The sequence below is a fragment of the Leuciscus leuciscus genome (assembly GCF_965113295.1).
Source record: "Leuciscus leuciscus genome assembly, chromosome: 21".
Classification (NCBI taxonomy): Eukaryota; Metazoa; Chordata; class Actinopteri; order Cypriniformes; family Leuciscidae; genus Leuciscus; species Leuciscus leuciscus.
The window spans coordinates 22,643,073-22,663,500 of NC_138745.1; the positions used below are offsets into that span (position 1 = coordinate 22,643,073).

The 20,428-nt window shown below is 37.2% G+C and overlaps 1 protein-coding gene across 1 annotated transcript; it reads right to left on the reverse strand.

Moving 5' to 3' along the window:
• Positions 1–8,758: 8,758 nt before the first annotated feature.
• LOC309485612 (mitogen-activated protein kinase kinase kinase 8-like) lies at positions 8,759–19,719 on the reverse strand. Its single transcript, XM_082152539.1, has 8 exons — positions 19,154–19,719; positions 18,167–18,500; positions 17,443–17,613; positions 15,939–16,200; positions 14,761–14,867; positions 13,928–14,080; positions 11,548–11,794; positions 8,759–10,220 (listed from the first exon to the last, which is right to left on the reverse strand). The coding sequence occupies exons 1-8, from the start codon at positions 19,183–19,185 to the stop codon at positions 10,096–10,098; spliced, it is 1,431 nt and encodes a 476-aa protein (XP_082008665.1). The 5' UTR covers positions 19,186–19,719; the 3' UTR covers positions 8,759–10,095.
• Between the last annotated feature and the right edge of the window lie 709 nt (positions 19,720–20,428).

A 20,428-nucleotide genomic window follows, 5' to 3' on the forward strand; every position in this document is an offset into this window, starting at 1 on the left:
CTAAGTGCACCATCCATCCATCTGTCCATCTATCTTGAAAGAAATGTTTACACTTTTTCAGCAAGCACGCATTAAATTGATTTAAAAAGTGACACTTAAAACATTTATAATGTTACAAAAGGTTTCTATAGCCTGTTTTTATTCATCAAAGAATCTTGAAAAAGTGCAGACAATATTCTGTTTTCAGCATTGATAATAAGAAATGTTTCTTCAGCACCAAATCAGAAAATTTGAATGATTTCTGAAGGATCATGTGACATTGAAGACAGGAGTAATTAAAAAATATATTAAAAAATAAAGCAGTTATTTTAAACTGAATAATATTTCACAATATAACTATTTTTGATCAAATAAATGCAGCCGGTGAGCAAAAGATTCTTCTTTCAAAAACATTAAATCATTTCACCTTCCCTTTTCATTTCATGAACAACCATGTAGGTAGACACATCATGGCCATATTCCTGGATGACAATGTCAAGATGCATCAGGCTCAAATAGTGAAAGAAGGATTGAGAGGGAGCTTAACAAATTATTTTCACACATGAATTGGCACCTCTGAGTCCAGACTTAAGAAATGAAAAGCTACACACTTCATCAATTAGGGTTAGAAGAGCTGTTGCCAAACATATAACATGCTACAAACATATTGATCCAATAGACTCATTTGCCTATTCATTTGCTAAGCATTTGCCTATTTAAATCCAAACAGCGACTTTTTTTAGCAGGGCAGTGTAAAATCCAATACAGTCCTTTTGTCAGCACTGTGCTGCAACAGTAATGCATGTAGCCTACACATAAAAGTGCCTTATGCCGCGTTCAGGACGAGGTTGGAAGAGGGAATTTACTAATAAATGTCCCACTTCAACCTCATTTAATCAGTTCAACACTTCCAGTCAATCACATATCACGTTCACATGTTGATCACATGATGTTGCCGTGACACAACAAGCGCATATCATGTTTTTTTGTCAATTAGCCTATGGCAAAAACACACAACGTAGCTCCACGCAATGCTCGAAGCAGCAAACAGGTCTTGCCACCATATTGGAAGCTGCGTCAAATGATGAATCTCGCTACGGTCGGGATTTATCTATCCGCCCTGAGTTCACTGATTGGATGTCCAATTTCGAGTGGTGTTCCAGACGTTATTTCCAAGTAGTGTGGGATTCAGCATTAGTTCCACTGGGGATACAGGTTTGAGTCTGGCCTGCAATGTGTCCTAATGCCCAACCCCCCAACCCAACCCAACCCGCTTTCAGTCATTCCTTCACTGTGCTGTCAAAATAAAAACACAGCAATAAATAATAATAATAAAAAAATGTATTCCTAAAGTTTAAAAAGTGACTTATGGAGCTATATTCATAGAGACTATCATTATTATTATTAGGGATTTCTATGGTTTTAGCTGTACTTTAGTTAAGGATACATAAATATCACAGCCTTGGCAAAAATATTATAAAAACAAGTGTTTGTGTCTCTTGTAAGGAGGTTTGTTTATGTATGAATTAGGCCCAGAGTTTCTCAGAGGTCTCCACACTGTATTGATCCCCTTTACCACAGTCTCCTCAGCTCCACATCTAATCCTGCTTAGATACACATCTACAGTAGTTCAGATCAGAGGTGGCCGAGATGTTTGCAGTGTTTCTGTGAGAAACGCACGACGACGGACCTCGAAGCGGCGCTTTAGAACTCAATACCTCAGGAATCCACAGGTAGTGTTTTAGTCCTGTCATTATCCTGCCTCAGAAACCCACTGCACCGTCAGCACAGACAGCATTAAAATACCGCAGTTATTAAACATCAAACTTCAGCCCTCGGCCCGTCACAGAAAGAGACCTTTGTACCCCTGTGTGTATGTATCTGTAAGCGTGAGTGAGGAGAGAGAGAGATTCCTGTTAGCGCAGTGTGTTAGATGAACGTCTGTTTAGAGTATCCCATTACTCACAGGATCCTGCGGTGGGTTTTTATGTCAGTGGATGGATTGAAGTCCTGTAATGTCTCATAAGTTTAAGTCAATACGTATGGAGGAAACCCAGTTCACGGTTAGCTTGTGTTTCTAAGACCACCGTGGCACCGCTCTGCTCCGTGTCAAGCTACAGCGACGGTAAACGTAACGGGATTCGAGTTCGAGCTAAGGATCTAAGATCTTGAATAAAAATGACCCAAAGGTTAAATTATCAACCATTTCAGCTGTGTTCACCCTCTACATGTTTGTTGGGTTTTATGTAACAATTCCTGACTCTAAACGACTAAGTGAGATGTGCTTATTTTTGGCTTTAGAAGTAGCTAAGCATGAAATATGAGATACATTTTAATAATACATCAACATTAGACAATATTACATGAAATTTTATATATATATATATAGAGAGAGAGGGTGAGAGAGAGAGAGGATATGTGTGTGTGTGTGTGTGTGTGTGTGTGTGAAATATATGTAAATTATATAAGTGTATACAGTAGCCTATATATTATTATTATTACAATTTATCATATAAATCATTAAATGTTATGTCTTATTAAGCAGATGAGCAATTTTTTACACTAGTTTCCCACCGGTTACAATAGCTACTCAAAATAAAGCCTTTGGGGGGGATTAAACATGTTCATACAAATCATTTTATTTGTGAGATTAACTAATTAATAACTAAGAAGCTGGAAGAGTGTCTGTAATTGTGTATGGAAAACCATCTGCAGTTCCTGATGTGAGGAAAACCACATCAGAAAGACAAAGAGTTTAAATAGTGAGTTTCCGGCATCCTTGGACTGACCACCACAAAGTCATGTTGTACAAGGAAGTCCATAATAAACTTTCCTTCCTGAGGATGCTCTTGTCTTTCAACATGTGCATTAAGCTGATTTTCTATTAGCCTGCAGTGACCATTGTGTTTTACTGCACTGTAATCTGTAATATGATGAACCAATAGCAGAAAGCAAAATGTGTATAAAAGGCCATACAAACTGAACCAGAAACTCCTGGTCATGCCAAATCTCTGTCCAAATGTGAACAGTGCCAGGAGCGATGCCATTGCCAGACGGAGAGGGGTACCGTTGCGTGTGTCATAGCCTTACTCACTGAGTTAGTCCATTCTGAGAACAAAATCAACAAGCCAACAGTGCCAACAAGCTCTGTGTCATCACAAAGAACGATTAATCCATAAATTACATATACAAATATAATGGACACTGCACACAGCGCACACACCAGGCTATGTGGATTCCGAGAAATAAAATAACTTCTAAACAGAAGCAGATGTTCAAATAAGTAGACAACCAAATTCAATATGAGAGACAAAAAAAATGCAGTAATAAGAATAGATTTGCTGTAACCAAATCGACATTTTGTTAGACAGGCGTGAAAGTGCATCTGTACACAAGCACATGTTTCTGGACACCATGACTGCAGGGTACTGTGTCTCAACAGAAAAGGACTATGAATTATGAAAAGTAATAACTATCATCTGTTTATACAGTCTGGAGATGGGAAGATTAGAGGACAGAGCGTCTCTGGTTATAGCTGTGTTTGTAAAGAATGGCTCTTTGTACACAGTAGCGCACACTAACATTAGTGGTGCCACACCAGAGGCTATCTGTCTGAGTCCTGTTAGAAGGGGGAGACGAGCTGTCCCACTGTCCCACCAAACGAAATAATTCATGAAAGCTCAACAGTCAAAATCTAAAAATATAATTGAGTTAAAATGATAATATACTGAATATGATTATATTATATTATATTATTTATTTATTGCCATAACAACCTGTTTTTTTCAATGGAATTTTTCTTGGTGAGCTCATCCACAATTATAACACTGAGACAAATATATATATATATATATATATATATATATATATATATATATATATATATATATATATATATATATATATATATATATATATATATATATATATATTATACTGTAAATGTACTACTATATAATAATAATAATGATAGTTTTATGCACAAATTATTACAAAATATTGAAAAATAATTTAGTTAAAATAATAATATACTGATAAAGTTTCTGCCTTCAATTTTTAAGTACAATCAACTTGGATATTTAAGTCATTTCAGTTTAAATTACATTAAACTGACTTAAAATATATATTTGAATCTTGTATAACTTAAATACAAAAGTTGAAAATTTCTTAACTTATTTTGATGAGTTAAACCAATGTAAAAATATATGTTGTCATAACTTATTGATCATATATATTTTTTTACAGTGAAGCAATTATTATATTGTATTATATTATATTATTTATTTATTGGCATAACAACCTGGTTGTCTGGAATTTTTCTTGGTGAGCTCATCCACAATTATAACAATGAGACAATGTTTTCATTATATTGTATTATATTATATTATATTATTTTGATGAGTTAAAGCAATGTAAAAAATATATGTTGTCATAACTTACTGATCATATTTTTTTACAGTAAAGCAATTATTATATTAAATTATTATATTAAAGTGTATTATAGTATATTATATTGCTGCTAATAATGAAGATAATGATACTTTTACACATTTGTTTTGTCTTGGGATTTGAGACTTATGTCATATGTCTTTAACATCTAGGTAAGTTTGTGTTCCAAATCACTACATTAAATTGTTCTTGAGTTGTGATGATTGTGAACATCTGGCCTACATATAGCGTCAAATCATAGTCCCTGCAGCTTTAAGCAGTCTTATACTGCCCTCTTCTGGACATAAGCTGTAATTATTTTGAGTTTGACAAAGTTTTACATCAGTGGTTTCCAACCCCGTTCCTTGAGGCCACCAGTACACATTTTGGATGTCTACTTAATCAAACACACATGCTTCAACTCATCAGCTCGTTAGCAGAGACTCCAAGAGCTGAAATGGTTTATCAGGTAAGAGAGACATTTAAAATGTGCAGTGTTTTGGGGACAAGGCTTCTATGTGCTATAGCCTATACCATTAAAATTTCATTTTAGTGCTGCTGTTTATTGGAACAATATAAATAAACAGATGTAGTCTTTAATTGTTTATACTAAATGCAAGCCTAAAAATAATGAACTACCTATCACTTCACAAGACTTGCACAATCATATTCAGAGGCTTAAAAAAATTATTCCATAAAAGGAAATAGAGCGCCTTTTCCCCTCCCAAGTCCACTGTTGCAATTGGATAGGTATTTTTAGAGGTCTATGCAGACTCCTATGATATCCTAGAATATCAATGGACAAAATAACGAAAATAGGATTTTCACATAGGTGCAGATCTCTTCACTTGTGTACTATAACTGGCCACAAGGTGGCGCTTTATTCAGAATCCGCATATTCAGTATCTTTAAAAATCTCAGCATGTGTTATTGTACTGTAGCCTACCTACAATACAATATCCGCAGCATCTATTCTGCCAAATTTCCTATTAGTGTTGACACCATTGATTGCTCCTTGAAGCCTTTTTTTCCCATTATTTCATTCTGTCCCTTAATGCACAAGAGCAATCACACTCAGAATTGTATTACCTCTGTTATATTAGTTTCTCAAAGGCATGTGAAAATATGTTGACTTTTTTAAAAAGGATTTGGTCAGTGTTTTTTAAGGTTTTGCCCACACTGTGGAGACCAGTACGAAATCGGCTTAATAAACATGAACCCTAAACAATTCAGGTTGATTAGGACCATTCTTGTCTCCACCCCCTGATCCCTAAACCCACCCCTAAACCTACCAATCTCCACCCCTTAGATCTGGATCCAACTCCGCCCCCTGGATCTCGTGTACTGCAGTGAGGTGCTACTGGCATTCTCGACATTAAAGGTTGTATAAGCGATTGTGGGTGACGTCACTTCTGTTTGTGTTTGAAGCGAGATCCCAAACAAACCAAGTTAGCTCGCCCCTCCCTCCCGTTTCGTGCATCATGAAAAAAACGATCATGCACGCGCATTTTCAAGAAGGATATTTTCACACACAGTTCACATCCAAACAAGTCAGCACTAGCAGCTACTCACCTGTCCAGAAGAAACAGTGCAACCTCGGCATCCGATTTAAAAATTTTCAGTACTTTAAGTTGTCTCCACCTTTCAAAAGCCTTCCCGATAACTATTCGTGTCTTGGAATAAACACGATGGTATTCCCTCGCCCTAATCCTCCTCCTCCTTTTGGGGATTTCTCTTGTTTGTTGATAGACGCTGGCTTCTTCTTCAGCTCCGACTTGGCGTGCAGCCGTGCACGAGCGCAAAACCTCACAACACCCTCCCCCTGTCGGTGATTGGTTGGAACACTATTTATTTTGGTTTTGAGTGTTTGGTGAAACCAATTGTTTTTGTGTGCAGATCTCAGAGCCTAGGCTGCCTACAGAGACGCAGTTTTTTGACGGCCTGCTTATGGGGCGGGCAGCTAGCGGATCGTTAGGAAAGATTAGATGAATGTGATCATTTATGTTTGGGCCTGAAATCGCTGATACAACCTTTAAGATGACGGAGGAAAAGTGTCCCATTCAACCTGAATTCTCACACACACACACACACACACACACACACACACACACACACACACACACACACACACACACACACACACACACACACACACACACACACACACACACACACACACACACACACACACACACAAAAAACGTTCTTTTTTTTTATGTTTCATCTTGAAATATAAAATGTATTTCAAGTGTTCATCTTGAAATATAACTCACAGTATAAATTCCACAGCAAAAAGACCAACTTTTTTAGACTATTACACTAAAAGGCATTTTACTAGTTAAAAAAGTAGTCTATAAACTATCAATTAGACGACAGAAGGCATAGTAACAGGTTTTCAAGCAAAGTTTTGATCATGTTGATCAAAATTTGCTTAGTATTACAGGCTTTATAGGGTTAAATAATACCTTAATGTAGCCTAAATCTAAAATACAAAAAGGTCTCTGAGGCTTAGGGTAAGGGGGCAGAAAATATCACCTGTCTAGTATAAATCAATATCAATAAAAGTCAATTAAATGTCCCCACCATGATAAAAAAGAAGAAGAAGAAGAAAAAAATGTAAATGCGTGTATGTGGGCGGTAGGCGCTTGGGTGCAGGAAGTGATTGTTGCAAGTGACACATCATTGTAGAAATTCGTGTCCCTTTATGGTCTAATATCTCTCACTGTGCTTTGTAAAGGTCAGGGAATACAGTCTTTCTCACCCGCTCCACCTTCCACTTCACAGCCAGAAACCTGTCGACAGGGGGAAACCCACTTTCTCACTTGAGCTCTGCCGACCGTGTTCTCCTCCCTTTCTCTTTCTCAAGAAATGACACATGAGAAAAAACACACATTTCATTTCAGTGTTGCTGAGTGGAAATATGCACGTTTCGTGTGATTGTGCTACTTATAGTGAAGTGTGATTTCGTTTTTATGGAACTGGCCACTCACAGGAAGCAATGGGTCTCATAATCTGAGAAAAAAGTGTCATAAAATCACTTTCACAGACCTTTACTTTGACTGTTCTCTGTGAAATTACCTGCCTAACTCAGCCCGAGCTGCTGAGTCTTTAACCATTTTCAAGAAAAAAAAAAAAAAAAAATGGTGCTGCAGGTAGTTATTAAAAAAAAAATTTGTTGAGATAACTTACATTTCCAATTTATCTAAACTAATCCAATTTAACTAAACGTAATATTTTAAGGCAAGCATGAACACATACTTTTTTTTTTAAGTTGAAACAACACATTATTTCTTATTTTAATGTTGAATTTTAAGTTGTGATAATCACAGCAATATTTTTTTGCAGTGAAGATGCATCTTTTTCATCAACACTTTCGACCCATGCACTTTCTATTCGATATCTATGGTTTATATACAAAAAATGTAAGAAAAAAAAAAAAAAAAAAAACTTGCTATGTGTACTGTGCTAGACTAACTGGGACTAATGTTACATGCTGTCTTTTTGTTGATTTAACTGCTTTTTGTTGTTCTCATTTGTAAGTCACTTTGGACAAAAGCATCTGCTAAATGATTAAATGTAAATGTAATCTAGTCTCCACACACTCTCAAACTACTACTATATTAGTATATGTCTGACATATATATATGGGGGGGGGGTTATTATATTGAAATACAGATTTAATAAAGTTAATATTATTTAGAAATAGAATCATAAATTCTGATTCAATTGCATAATTTGCAGTGCTTCATGGGATGGGGTGTGCAAGAATTTCAATGTACCGTCTTGCAAAATTATTATTTTTTCTCAAATGCTTTTTTTGATCAGAAACCCCAGAACACCTTTATGTTTTCCATCCTAAAAGTTATTGAGTTTAGATTATTTTGTGACCTTTCTGCACACAAAATTCTCAGTCACCCAAAAAGTGTTTGAACTTGCACACTAAATGACATATCTTATCATTATCAGCAATCAAAATGTTTATTTTACACTTGTTACTTTTAGCTTTACAAACGTGGCGTAGACACGTAATACATTTCAAAGCACAGTGATGAATCACACATTTTAGTCCATTTATTTATTTAAACTATAACTTCCCCAAAGTAAAAATCTTCATCTTAGGTGATACTATCATTTATCACAGATAGGCTCTCTGGTCTTTCCAAAATGACTAAGACACTTCTGAAGAACTGTTCATTGCTTGAAACAGCCATAATGTAATTTTACCTTGGTTATCTAAAATCACAACCTTAACATTTTCATCAGTATAGTATATTGGCATATTTAATATTTAAAAAATCATGCTAATTTTATCAAATTAAAACAATTGCATACAGATACTTAGACAACAAAATTGCAGTGTCACAGCAGATATTTATTGAGTCACTTTTATGAACACATTGAAACATTGGGAGGATCTGGGCAATCTATATATTTTTTTTTGTCTGAGTGCACATTTCTTTGTCTTGCATTGCAACTACTTAACAAAAACACATTCCATGGGAATATCAACCTGAGATGAGTTTTCAGTATCATCTGAAAACAATTCCTGGAAATATAAACTGTATTGTTGTAGTGTCCTTTTTTGTTGTTGTTGCCATCTCTTATTTTTTACAATGGATGTATTATCCAGGGATCTCAGATAAAGCTATTTAAAGACAAGGCACTCACATGGGGATTGCAAAACAGAAATTAAAAATTAAATTATTTACTGAAATGATTAGCTAAAGACACAGACTATTGTTAAGGTCATATATTCAAATTCAGCAGACTCGCCACATTATAATTCATATTTCACACAAATAGAAACCCTACAAATGTAGGTCAGAATGCATATACTTTCAGATAACACAGGCCTGCCTTTGTAATTCAATGGAGATACATACATTCGTAACATACATAGCACTGCTATGGTAAAAAAAATCATATTATTAAAAAAACATTCCGCTGTTGGCAGTGATAATCTAGTATAATCTCTTTACTCTCATTAAGGCCCGCCTTTATGTGATCAGATATGGAATGCATAATCAATGCATCTAGCACAAGCTTTACAATTACAGTATATATATATAAAGCAAAAAGTATTTGTCTGTATTAGGGTATTACGGATGCACAATATGTCAACCCCAATATTGTTTATCAGCCAATATTAGGGATGCATTTTTATACTGTACATTATAATGTTGTGATGCATCCATTAATTGTATTTATATTTTGTTTTAACAAAATAGTGTATAGCTTTAATATTGTTTAAGTTATTGTTCATTAAGTTGTTACCAGCCATAAATTAGAAGTAATTATCAGTTTATCGGTATTGGCCAGAATTGTAATATTGGTGCATCCCTCCTAGTATGTATTTTATACAGAATATGGTGTCATTATATTCATGCTCTAAAAGCACAGACAAGGAACTGTATTAACAAACTGTTCACCAAACAATAAAAAACACAGTTCTTTCTTCTCTTCAACAAGTCTTGAATGTCTCTTGCATTTCAAAAAGCATCCATCTCTAATTGGACGCTCATTGTCCAATCAGCGTACACTGTCCTTATTTAGGACACCATATATGCAGAATCATCTTGTGGGAGAGTTTGGCTCCACTGAACTGATACATCCATGCATATCCGACAGCTTGTATATGAATGCAGACTACACAAGTACCCCACTGGTCCTCAGGAAAAATCCACCTTATTAGCCATATTCATTGGATGGTGGCCCTCTAACCATATTGTAGTAGCCAGCCAAGGCGCCCAGATCCATATAGAGGGAACCTTTCTTCTTAGAGTGCCCAGAATCCTCAGTGTACAAAGAAGAATCTGCAAATACAAGAGTAAAAGATCTTAATTACGCGATCAAATGAATTTGACATGAAATACTGTATGTGTATTCAGTGGCGGCTGGTGCTAAAAAAATTTGGGGGGGCGCAACAAAAAATTATTAATCCAGGACTGAATGTAGGCTAATTGTTAAATAACAATTTAACAGTGATAATAATGTAGCTATCATTAGCCTAAAGTTTAGCTAAAACTTCAGCCGGTAGGGTTGGGAAATAGCCAATTGCCAAATAAATCAGAATTTTTGGGCTAAATGGCGATGTATGGTATAATCCATCTGAGTATTTAATTATTATTTTTCTATTTGAAAAAAAAAAAAAAAAAAACTGTATTAATAAAAAATTTAAAATGTAATATCCTGATCAATATTGTCCTACAAACAATGTTCATATTGAAGGTTATAAAAACAAACATAGTGTAACCTTGCTGTCTATCTGCAGTCTATCCAAAAAAGGGGTCAAATCACATTACACTCTAACATTGCAACATTACAATCTAAAAACAAAATAATGCTTTTTAAAGGAGTAGTTAAATTTACTAAACTTAAAATAAAAAATAAAAACAAAGCTAATATCATAAAAATACACATGTAGGTTTGAAATTCTCGAGCACATTTATGTTCACCAACAACAACAAATATTCAACAACAAATATTTTAGCTAAATATTTTTATAATTTAGTGCTAATGTATATTTTAATCAGAATAATTGCGCTCCTATTCTATTGCGCTCCGTCTGTTCGGCGCGCACGCGGCGGCGCTTATTCGCGGAAGTTTAGCTTGCAGAAAGCTCGCCCACTCATGACAGCAAACTGGAAATATTGACTTTCTAACATTTACAGATGGAGAATATGTCCGTGAAATGTAAGTTATGCACTGAGGAAATTATTGGATGTCACTTCAGCTTATGGCTAAATATTATTAGAGGTATATTTGTTTCCACCAATCGCTGCACAAGTGAAGTTTACGTATGATGACGAAAGCACGTTAGTGCGAGCCCTCCCGGAACCCATAGAGAATGCATTGCAGTGCCTGCAGTTCTAGAAAAAAAAATCTTTGAATGTAAGTCTATGGGAACACTCTGGGCGATTTTCGGCCATAGTGAAATCGCCCAAAAAGAGGTGGTACTCCACAGAACGTGACTTGGCGCTGATTGGACTATATCCAGAGGCAGAACAACAGTGAGTGACTGCTAGCGTAACTCTGTGGTTGAATGAGATTGTGATAGAAAAAGTCCCTTTCACACTTTGGTGGTGCGTCGCCCGATCGCCCTAATGAAGAAACCGCCGCTGTGTGTATTGTGTAATGTACCTTGAGTGCTGTCTGAAAGCTGACTGTGCTGTCGCAACAGTGGATGAGTGCCCTCCTCCAGCGCAGAGTCCAGACTCCAACAGCGCGGCTGGTCTTCCCGAGACGGATGGAGGGCCTCCTCGTTCAGTAATTCCCCGGCAGAGCTCCTCCGTGCAGGGACCCTATCGAGCGCGTGCTCCAGGAGCCTGCGCATCGCGGGGCTACAGCTTTCGGGGATGTCCTCCAGAGGAGGGGCCTGTTTGTGGATCTGCAAACAGAGTGTGAAAATCAGGGGAGAAGTGACACCCCTGATTGAAGCTTGGCCACCCCTGGTGCGCAAACATTTTGACCGCATAAACAACTGACTTTTCTCCACTCAAAGAACTATGACACTGGCACAAAGGCCATGTACAGTACACACACCAGCCAAACTAAGTTGGAAAACATAGTTTAAACATTATGGAAAAATAACAAGCTTATAAAACGTTTTTTTTAAAGTTGAACTTATTTTAAAGCAGCAGTCCATAACTTTTTGTGTGTTCAAAATTTACAAAATGTATAATAACAAATGAATACATCATGTATCCATTTTCCAAACTGTGTTTTTGTCTTATCCTGAATCACTCCGGTAATACGTGTTATACAATAAGTGTTTATATTCAGACTATTTTAGACTGGTGCGGGTCCTACCACTGCGGAGTAGCCCAGTACCTGCGTGACTCGTCATAGACATAAACAGAGAGAAGTAGTTCCAGCTACAATGTTCTTCTGCAGTTCTGTTTATTAACCGCTAGATCGCCCAAAGTTACGGACTGCAGCTTTAACTTGAGCACTGTGATTTTAGAACGCTGTGTCATGTGCAAGATAGTGTAAAAGGCACATGACACAAGCTCAATGGTCAAACATATCCGTCTACTGCGTGTTTAAGTGAAAAACAATAGAAAAGCAGCGCAGTGATAAGCAAAAACGCGTTTTGTGTAAATAGCCTTAGCCTACATCTATGACAATCAACCGCTGATCTCTATTAATTCATCAATTAACACAATTGTGGAAGATACTTGTGTATACAAGGTTATTAACGTAACGAAAATCACGAAAACAAATAGTCTACGATCAATGAAAAAATTTCCACGAGGAAAATGGTATTCCACGCATGGTCAGAGTTAGACGTTAGATGCATTTTTTCTGCCCCCGCCTATGAAATTACTATCACAAGCAGAATCCGAAATCGCCCCCTAAACCCTCATACACTATTCCCTACATTAGTCCACTAATACTGTCCACTTGAAGGAGTGAATGAAAACGAGTGAGCGAATTCGGACAGCCGTTGAGCGTACATCGGTTGTACACTTGTTATTGCAGTGCAATGTGGGATTGAATAAGTGCACTCAATAACGTCCACTATGGTTTCGGACACCACTACAAATGGCTGTCCCCTCAAATAACGCACTATTTGAAGGTATAGGGAGTGATTTCAGATTCAGCCAGGATCTTACCCAGCCACACCAGGTGAAAATTAATGGTGGCACAGCTGCATTTGCAAGCAGCCTCATGCAAAAAGACACTGTGCATGAATTTACATTCCATTACATGAAAAGGAAGTGTAGTATGTGAAAAGGGAACTGAGAGCAGTTGGACTTGCTACACAAAGGTTGCCAGCTTTTAGTCTGCGAGCTCTTAAAGTGAAACATGCAAAACTGCCAATGTCAAAATAATCGAAGCGTAGAGGAAGCTTAAACAGCTGATGAACTGCAGATTTTTTTATATATTTTTTTTTATAAAAGAGTTATTTAGAAATTGTTTCTGAAATCCTGCTGAAAGGAGAACTTGCCATCACAAGTTATATCTTGTGATCCTTTGCTTTATGGTGGTTAAAACAGAAACACAAATGAAGGTAAGCGAATAAAGAAAAATAATAAAGAAAAAAGACAGGAAATAAAATGTATAAAGAATTATTATAATTAAATAATTATACATAATTAGCATCCTTTGCTAATAGTAGTTTAAACGGAAAAACAAATAAATAAACAGAAAACTAACAGAGAATAAAACAAAACAAAAAAATAATAAAGAAAAATACTAAATATTATCATTATTATTAAAATTATACATAATTAGCATCCTTTACATCCTTTACTAAACAAAGAAAACTATACAGAATTAGCATGAGATATGCTTTGCTGACTGAGGCTTAATGTCATGAAGGTATGACATCAGCCTGCTTGGCATTTCTGGGTTTTGCTCTGTGGTTAATGCATATAGTTGGTTTTTCATATGGTGAGGCTTCGCCACATTCAAGGACCCTCCCTAATACCGGTGCGGTAAAATAAATACAAACAAAATATAATTAAAAGAGCAGGTATTCCGATGCACCACGATCAAATCGAAAAAGCACACTTACTATGTAAAGGTATGAGGGGTAGGCTGTTCGGGGATATCTCCTAACCCATGGAGGACTGCCACTCAGCATGTGAATGATTGTGGTCCCCAGGCTGTAGATGTCAGTCTTTGTGCTATGTCCTCGACACAGAACCAGTTCTGGACTCATGTACATCTGTACAGAAGGAAAAACAAGAAATATGAGCTCAGATCCCACATGTGCAGAGGCTTTTAACAAAATTCGCAGCAGGTTTTCTTATTTTGTTATGCAATTTTGTGCATTGAACACTGGACTGTTTTCTACAGTTCAGTCACTATGAATAATATAAATATGAAAAACAACTGGTGATGTAATAGGCAAATGTGACATCTGGCAAACTGCTCTCTGTACTGCCTCGTAGTAAACAACGTTATTATTCTACATATGTTGGGAATCTTCAGTGCTGTTTAGAAAGGCATGCTGGACTTTCCAAATGGGGCAAAAAGTCAACACGCTAATGGGCATGTATTTGGGTCTTTTTGGGTCTTTCCCAGAGGTTGTAAGGGAACAGAATGTCCGCTTAGAGGGGAAAAAAGTGCATCTGTGTGTGTGTGTGCCTTCTAGTGTTTCAGATCTCCTTTCAGTTTGTTAGAATTGCCCTTTAACTATTTTAAAAATGTACATACCATAAGACAATATTTATTCAGTGACTTTCTAAAGGACGTCTGCAACCAGCACAATCAGGAACTGCCAAATACTGCATTGTTTCTAAATATAGACATTTAGTCTATATCTGTGTCGCATTTAGTCACGACACAGTGACAGACCAAGTATGGAAAAATTAAAGTGTGCAAAGTGACCTCAAACACACTCACCTCGGTGCCACGTAGGTCCCGAGGAACATATACATCATCCTTCATCTGTACTGTAAGACCAAAATCCACCAGCACGGCTTTGGCGGACATCAACACAATATTACTGGCTGCAGGGACAAAAAGAGAATTTAGTTCATGTCTTAGACGCATCAAATCTAAAATAATCATAATAAGTAAGTGTTCAGAAGTGTGTAGTGATATTTGAGATATTTCATTTTGATATATAAAAGACATTGCAACTATATCTCTCAACTGTTTTTGCAAAATATAGGTTGTTCAGTTTGTGTATGTGCACCAGACAAGTAGCAATGTGTTGTTTTCCAGAAGCAGATTAAGGTCAGTCATTACTCATGGTGGATTGAAAAACAGAACATCAGAAGTCTCAAAACCCCCTTTTCTTGCTCTCCCTCCATATTTGACACTACTTGAAATAACATGTTTCCTCTCCAAGCCGAATGTCAAGAAGCCAACCCTCAAAACCACAAAAGCAGGCAACTGTGATTGGTCACTCATTTCACTGAATCTCTGTGTCTCTTCACGTTACCCTCTCAGTCTTGTTGCAATTTGAAAGCACTAGTTAGTTAGACGGATGGCCTGTTGAATAAGCCCCGGAAAGTAATACATTTGAGTAATCGCATCTGTCTTCTCCCTCCTCTCGCTGTCCTGACTGGAAATTCCAGACGCCTGAGAAGTCATGAGCTGCAGCACTGATGGGCTTCTGGGTATGACTAACAGCAGCAGAATGTTGTCTGTCCCAACCCTGCCATATTTCATTATGTTGTGTTCCTCATCTTTGAAGGGCACAATCTAAAAACACTAAAAATGAACTTCTCTAGCCCTGTGGCCAATCCTCTGTCAATCATTTAACACTGCTGCTTCCTCCCAGTGGCCTAGTTTTAAGTTCTGTCAATAAGCTGAATACCTTTCTTGACCACATAGTCATTATCTGACTTACTTACAGAGCACCTTTTGTTGCATTTATAAGGGAAATAACCGTGCTTGTTTTGTTGCTTGTGGTAGCAATGAAAAAGTACTGAACTGCATTTGACCCCGCTTTTGAAGTATGTTTTCAATTCAAAGCAGTTGATCCAACATGGTCAAACACAATGTGTTTGGCAGGAAACTGCAGTGATATTTCAGAAAAAAAAATCCTTTGTGATGCAATCCAAAGCTCTTACGTTTGATGTCGTGGTGTATAATGTTGTGGGAGTGCAGGTACTCCAGGCCTCGCAGAACCTGCTGAGAGACCCAGATGATCTCGAACTCTCTCATTGGACCACAGCTTTCCAGCTTCTCCAGAACCGAGCCCCCTTCGCCCGCTTCCATGAACAAATGCACCGTCTGCTCCCACAGCAATGCCCCATACAGCTCTGCTATGTTCTCATGTCGGAACCGTGCTTGGATTTCCACATCTGCAGGCTTGAAATGTTCCACAGGAATCTGGAGAGAATGTACACTTATAACTTATACAATTCAGACAGTGTGGAAGTGCACCAATTATATTTGGTAATATATAATTACCATTATACTTGCTTATTATACTTAAATGCATAAAAAGATTTAAGAATTCATATATGCAAAAAATTTGATAAGAAAGGACAAAATACAGGTGGCTTAGAGAAGGTAGAACCCACACTGTAATATATGTGCAGTCTTGCACTGCTTGTGTGATTGCTTGCATAATTGTTCCAGACATCGGCCGCCTTGACCACTAATTGATTACTAGTAGTGATTATGCTACACCACCTGTCAAATTTGACCAAAACCCTAAAGGCCTCATTAAGAGGGTGAATGTTTTTGATTCAGCAATTGACAATCATTATTTCATGACACATCATTATTTTCACGTCATGTCATAATCTTTAATCAAATAACTTTCCCTGCCTGTTGCAAGGACATCTCCTCTTCTCTGAAGACGTGTTCACTCACATAAGATTGCAGCAATAGTAAAATGGACAAAATCAAGTCCCGTCCCATTTTGTTTCTTGTTTGAGAAGCCGTTTCACTTGAATATACGTCACAATAGGAAAGAAAAGCCTATCGCAACTTCCATTTCGTGCCGACTTTATATTGACCACAAGTCTGAAACTTATTCCCCCACTAGACATCTGCACACTGCCACAGTTTAGACACCGTCTCTGTGGGCTGCATGTTTCCACGGGGGCGTTCCTGTCAGCTTCCTGTGTACGTTAGAGCCATTCTCAGTTTCTGTTCAAACACTGCACACTGCAGGCTGACCTCCTGAATATTTTAGAGAAACTGCGTTATTTCCCAAATTTTCTCTTCCTCATTTTATACGAGTTATACGAGTGCTTCTCTTTTCAGAGTCATTTTTTTTTCCATTGTTCATAAATCCTTGTGATCTTACATGCTGGTGCATAAGATTGTCACAAGAACACATCATTCACTATAACGTGTCATCTGTGTTATATTTTCATATGAAAATTCTGTTTACTTCTCTAATTTATGTTTGAAATCCTTATGTTGTGCTTATTAAATTGTTTTCAACATACTATTTTGAACAAGCAGTACATAATATGTTTTTGCTTTAGTCATAAAAGAACACAGATTCCCAGAAGGGAAGTCATGTCCTTTAACAGTGGAATGAAAACAACTATATTTGCCAACAAAAAAAAAGAAAAGAAACTGTTCCACAAACATTCTCTGCATTCCCTAACTTACTAGTTTGCATGCCATTCGCTTCCGAGTTTTGGTATCCTGAGCCAGATGGACCTTCCCAAATGAGCCTTTGGGAACATGTCCAGGGCCTATGGGCTTGTAGGTCAGTTTCCACGGAAACAGAAGAACGTCCAGATCTATGCGATAATGCCCCTCCTTAATGACCATGTCTGTCTGCAGGAACAAAGCAGGGCGTTTATGAGAGTAAGGCTATGACAAATTGTAAAACAAGTATAAACACTCCTTTACTCAAAGCATTTACAAATAAGCTTGGTTTAATTAAAAGGATAATTCACTCAAAAATGAAAATTCTATCATCATTTACTCACCATCAAGTTGTTCCAAACCTGTAAGAATTTCTTTCTTCTGCTGAACACAAAAGAAGATATTTAGAAGAATGTCGGTAACCAGACAGTTGATCCATTGACTTCCATAGTATGGAGGGGAGAAAATACCACGGAAGTCAATAGGGTCCCATCAACTGTTTGGTTACCAACATTCTTCTAAATATCTTCTAGAAGAAAGAAATTCATACAGGTTTGGAACAACATGAGGGTGAGTAAACGATGACAGAATTTAAATTTTTGGGTGAACTATCCCTTAAGCCAACAATCTCACAGTGTAAAGACATTTTAAATACATTCACTTACTTAATGCTTAAACCAAACTGTATAGATCAGCTGTATATGTTATGGATATATGGTAAATAACCATTAATAGAGCTTACCTTGTTTATCAGAACACCCATTTCTTGACCCACTTCTAGGAGAGAGGAGGATGGTATGTTTGAGACCATATTGACAAAGTCCAGGAGGTCGGATGCTGTCCCATAACGGACCTTTCCGGGGTTTTGCGCATGTGTGATTAGACCGTGTGGCGTTTCCTCATTCTCGTCCATGTCTTCTTGCGAGAAACTTTCCTCAAATGAAACTCCTGATTCAACCTCCTCGCCAACACAGTAGAAATGTTCTGCCTCTTGGATGAAGTCTTCAATATTCATGTGAGCAAGAAGCAGTTCTATACCAGCATTTTCATTCTTGTACTCCATCCTTGATTGAATTCTAGAACAGAATTGTTGATCATTAAAAACAGCACAAGAACTTGTGTAATTAAATGCATGCATTCATGTTGTTCGCACTCATATATACAGTGTGGTCAGGTGTTTCCTGATCACCATGCTTGCTCTATTTTGCCTGCAAGTGAGGGGTGGTTTACAGGGGAGGGAAACCCCAACATGGGGGTTCTTTTTCAAAACAAATACCAGCAAAAACTTTTACATTGCAAAAATGTCCCTCAGCACAAACTCACAAGTGCAAATAAGATGTTAAAGCAACTTAAATCGTGAAGTTGACCGTCTGTTTTGACAGACCGCCACATGCCCAATTTCCCCCAAAATACGGTGCTGATTCTGAAACATTCTGAAAACATCATCTCCTGAGATATCTTTCATGTAGAACTACTAATTAATAAAACACTTTAATACATTACATTAATAAAAATATATAGGCTATATTATACAAATAACTAATGCTCAAAAACACAGGCTAAAAATTAGGCAGTTGACAAGGTTGAGTAACTGCCAATAACCCGCTTGACTAATCCAGACATATTTTCATACTGTGATGATAATACTAATACAGCTGTTCGGAACATATTATGTAGTACACAAAAAACAAAACGATATAATATGTATAAATACCGGGCGTTTGGCTACCTTTCGGTCAGTGTGTTCTCAGCAGGGCTCATGCTCTCTGATGGTCCATAGTTCCCACTGAAGCTCTAACAGACTGACGCTCGCAGATAAGAGGAGGAATGTGTGTGTAAGCTGCGCCTCCGCTCGCTCATACGTCAACTGCGGTTTCGTTTTCTCATTGTTTTCACTGAGAGAGGTATTTTCTCGTTGAGAGTTGGCTATGATAGGTCACACTGCTTTAATCCTGCCACAGTCCCCTATCAGAATGTTCCGTGGAAAATTATAAGGATGTAATTTGCTTTCCTATTCATGATTCACTTGTTCAAAAGAATTGTAGGCCTACTTTCTTCTAACAATCTCGTGAAAACATTATCTCGTTTGAAAAAAAAAGAAAAAGAAAAAAACACACTCCCACATTTATCTCCTTTGATACATGGTTAAACGTTTTCTTTAACTTCCATTCACTCGTTCTTGAACGATGTAGCAAGGTAACGAACATAACTTGTAAACTTGCAGAAATAATCACTAAACGAAACAGAATCTTTTGGTGAACTGACTTAAAATATTTGAGTAACAAGAACGAATCAAATTTTGCGGAGCTCTGTCTGGGATGCAGTTGTAGCAGTAACAGGTGATGTGTAATATTCAGTTCCTGTAAAAAACTGTTCCAGTGGGTGGAGTATGAATATTCATGATATGTCCCCTGTTGTGGGCGTGGCCTTGAGACAACGCGCTTTACGATTGGAAGGAAAATATTAGTGTCAGTCGCAACTCGTTTAATGGATTATTTCGAAAAGGTAGCCTATGTGTCCTAAGCCATTTATTTGAATGCCTGTGATCAATCAGGAAAAACAGCTCAGACGATTTATCACATTTACACAAAATAGGCTATTCATTGTTTTGAAAATGTGAACTGTTGCAGTTAATGCTTAACATTGAATACCTTTTCGAAATAATCCATTAATAAACGAGTTGCGACTCGAGGAGCGTGCACTAATATTTTTAGTTCCATTCGTTTGCGCGTTGTCTCAAGGCCACGCTCACAACAGCATATCATGAATATTCATGTGTATAAAGGCCTACTCCACCCACTGGAACAGTTTTTCACAGGAACTGAATATTAGGCTACACAACACCTGTTTCAAAAGTTACTGACAATCTGAATAGTAGTAAATTCAGCTGGTCTGGCACAATCGGTGCTTCATGAACGTATCTCTATTTTTAATGGCACGTAAATCGTTTTCCTTCACTTCCGTACACTGAATCGTTCGTGAACGGAATGAATGAACTGCGATT

Bases quoted from the DNA above. Each gene is read 5' to 3' on its own strand.
- LOC309485612 (XM_082152539.1), bottom strand. From the start codon at position 19,185: ATGAGCCCTGCTGAGAACACACTGACCGAAAG. The intron at 16,201-17,442 runs GTAAGTTAGGGA...CATTCTCTCCAG, and splicing joins AGCGAATGGCATGCAAACTA to ATTCCTGTGGAACATTTCAA. The intron at 10,221-11,547 runs GTACATTACACA...TTGTATTTGCAG, and splicing joins GCTTTCAGACAGCACTCAAG to ATTCTTCTTTGTACACTGAG.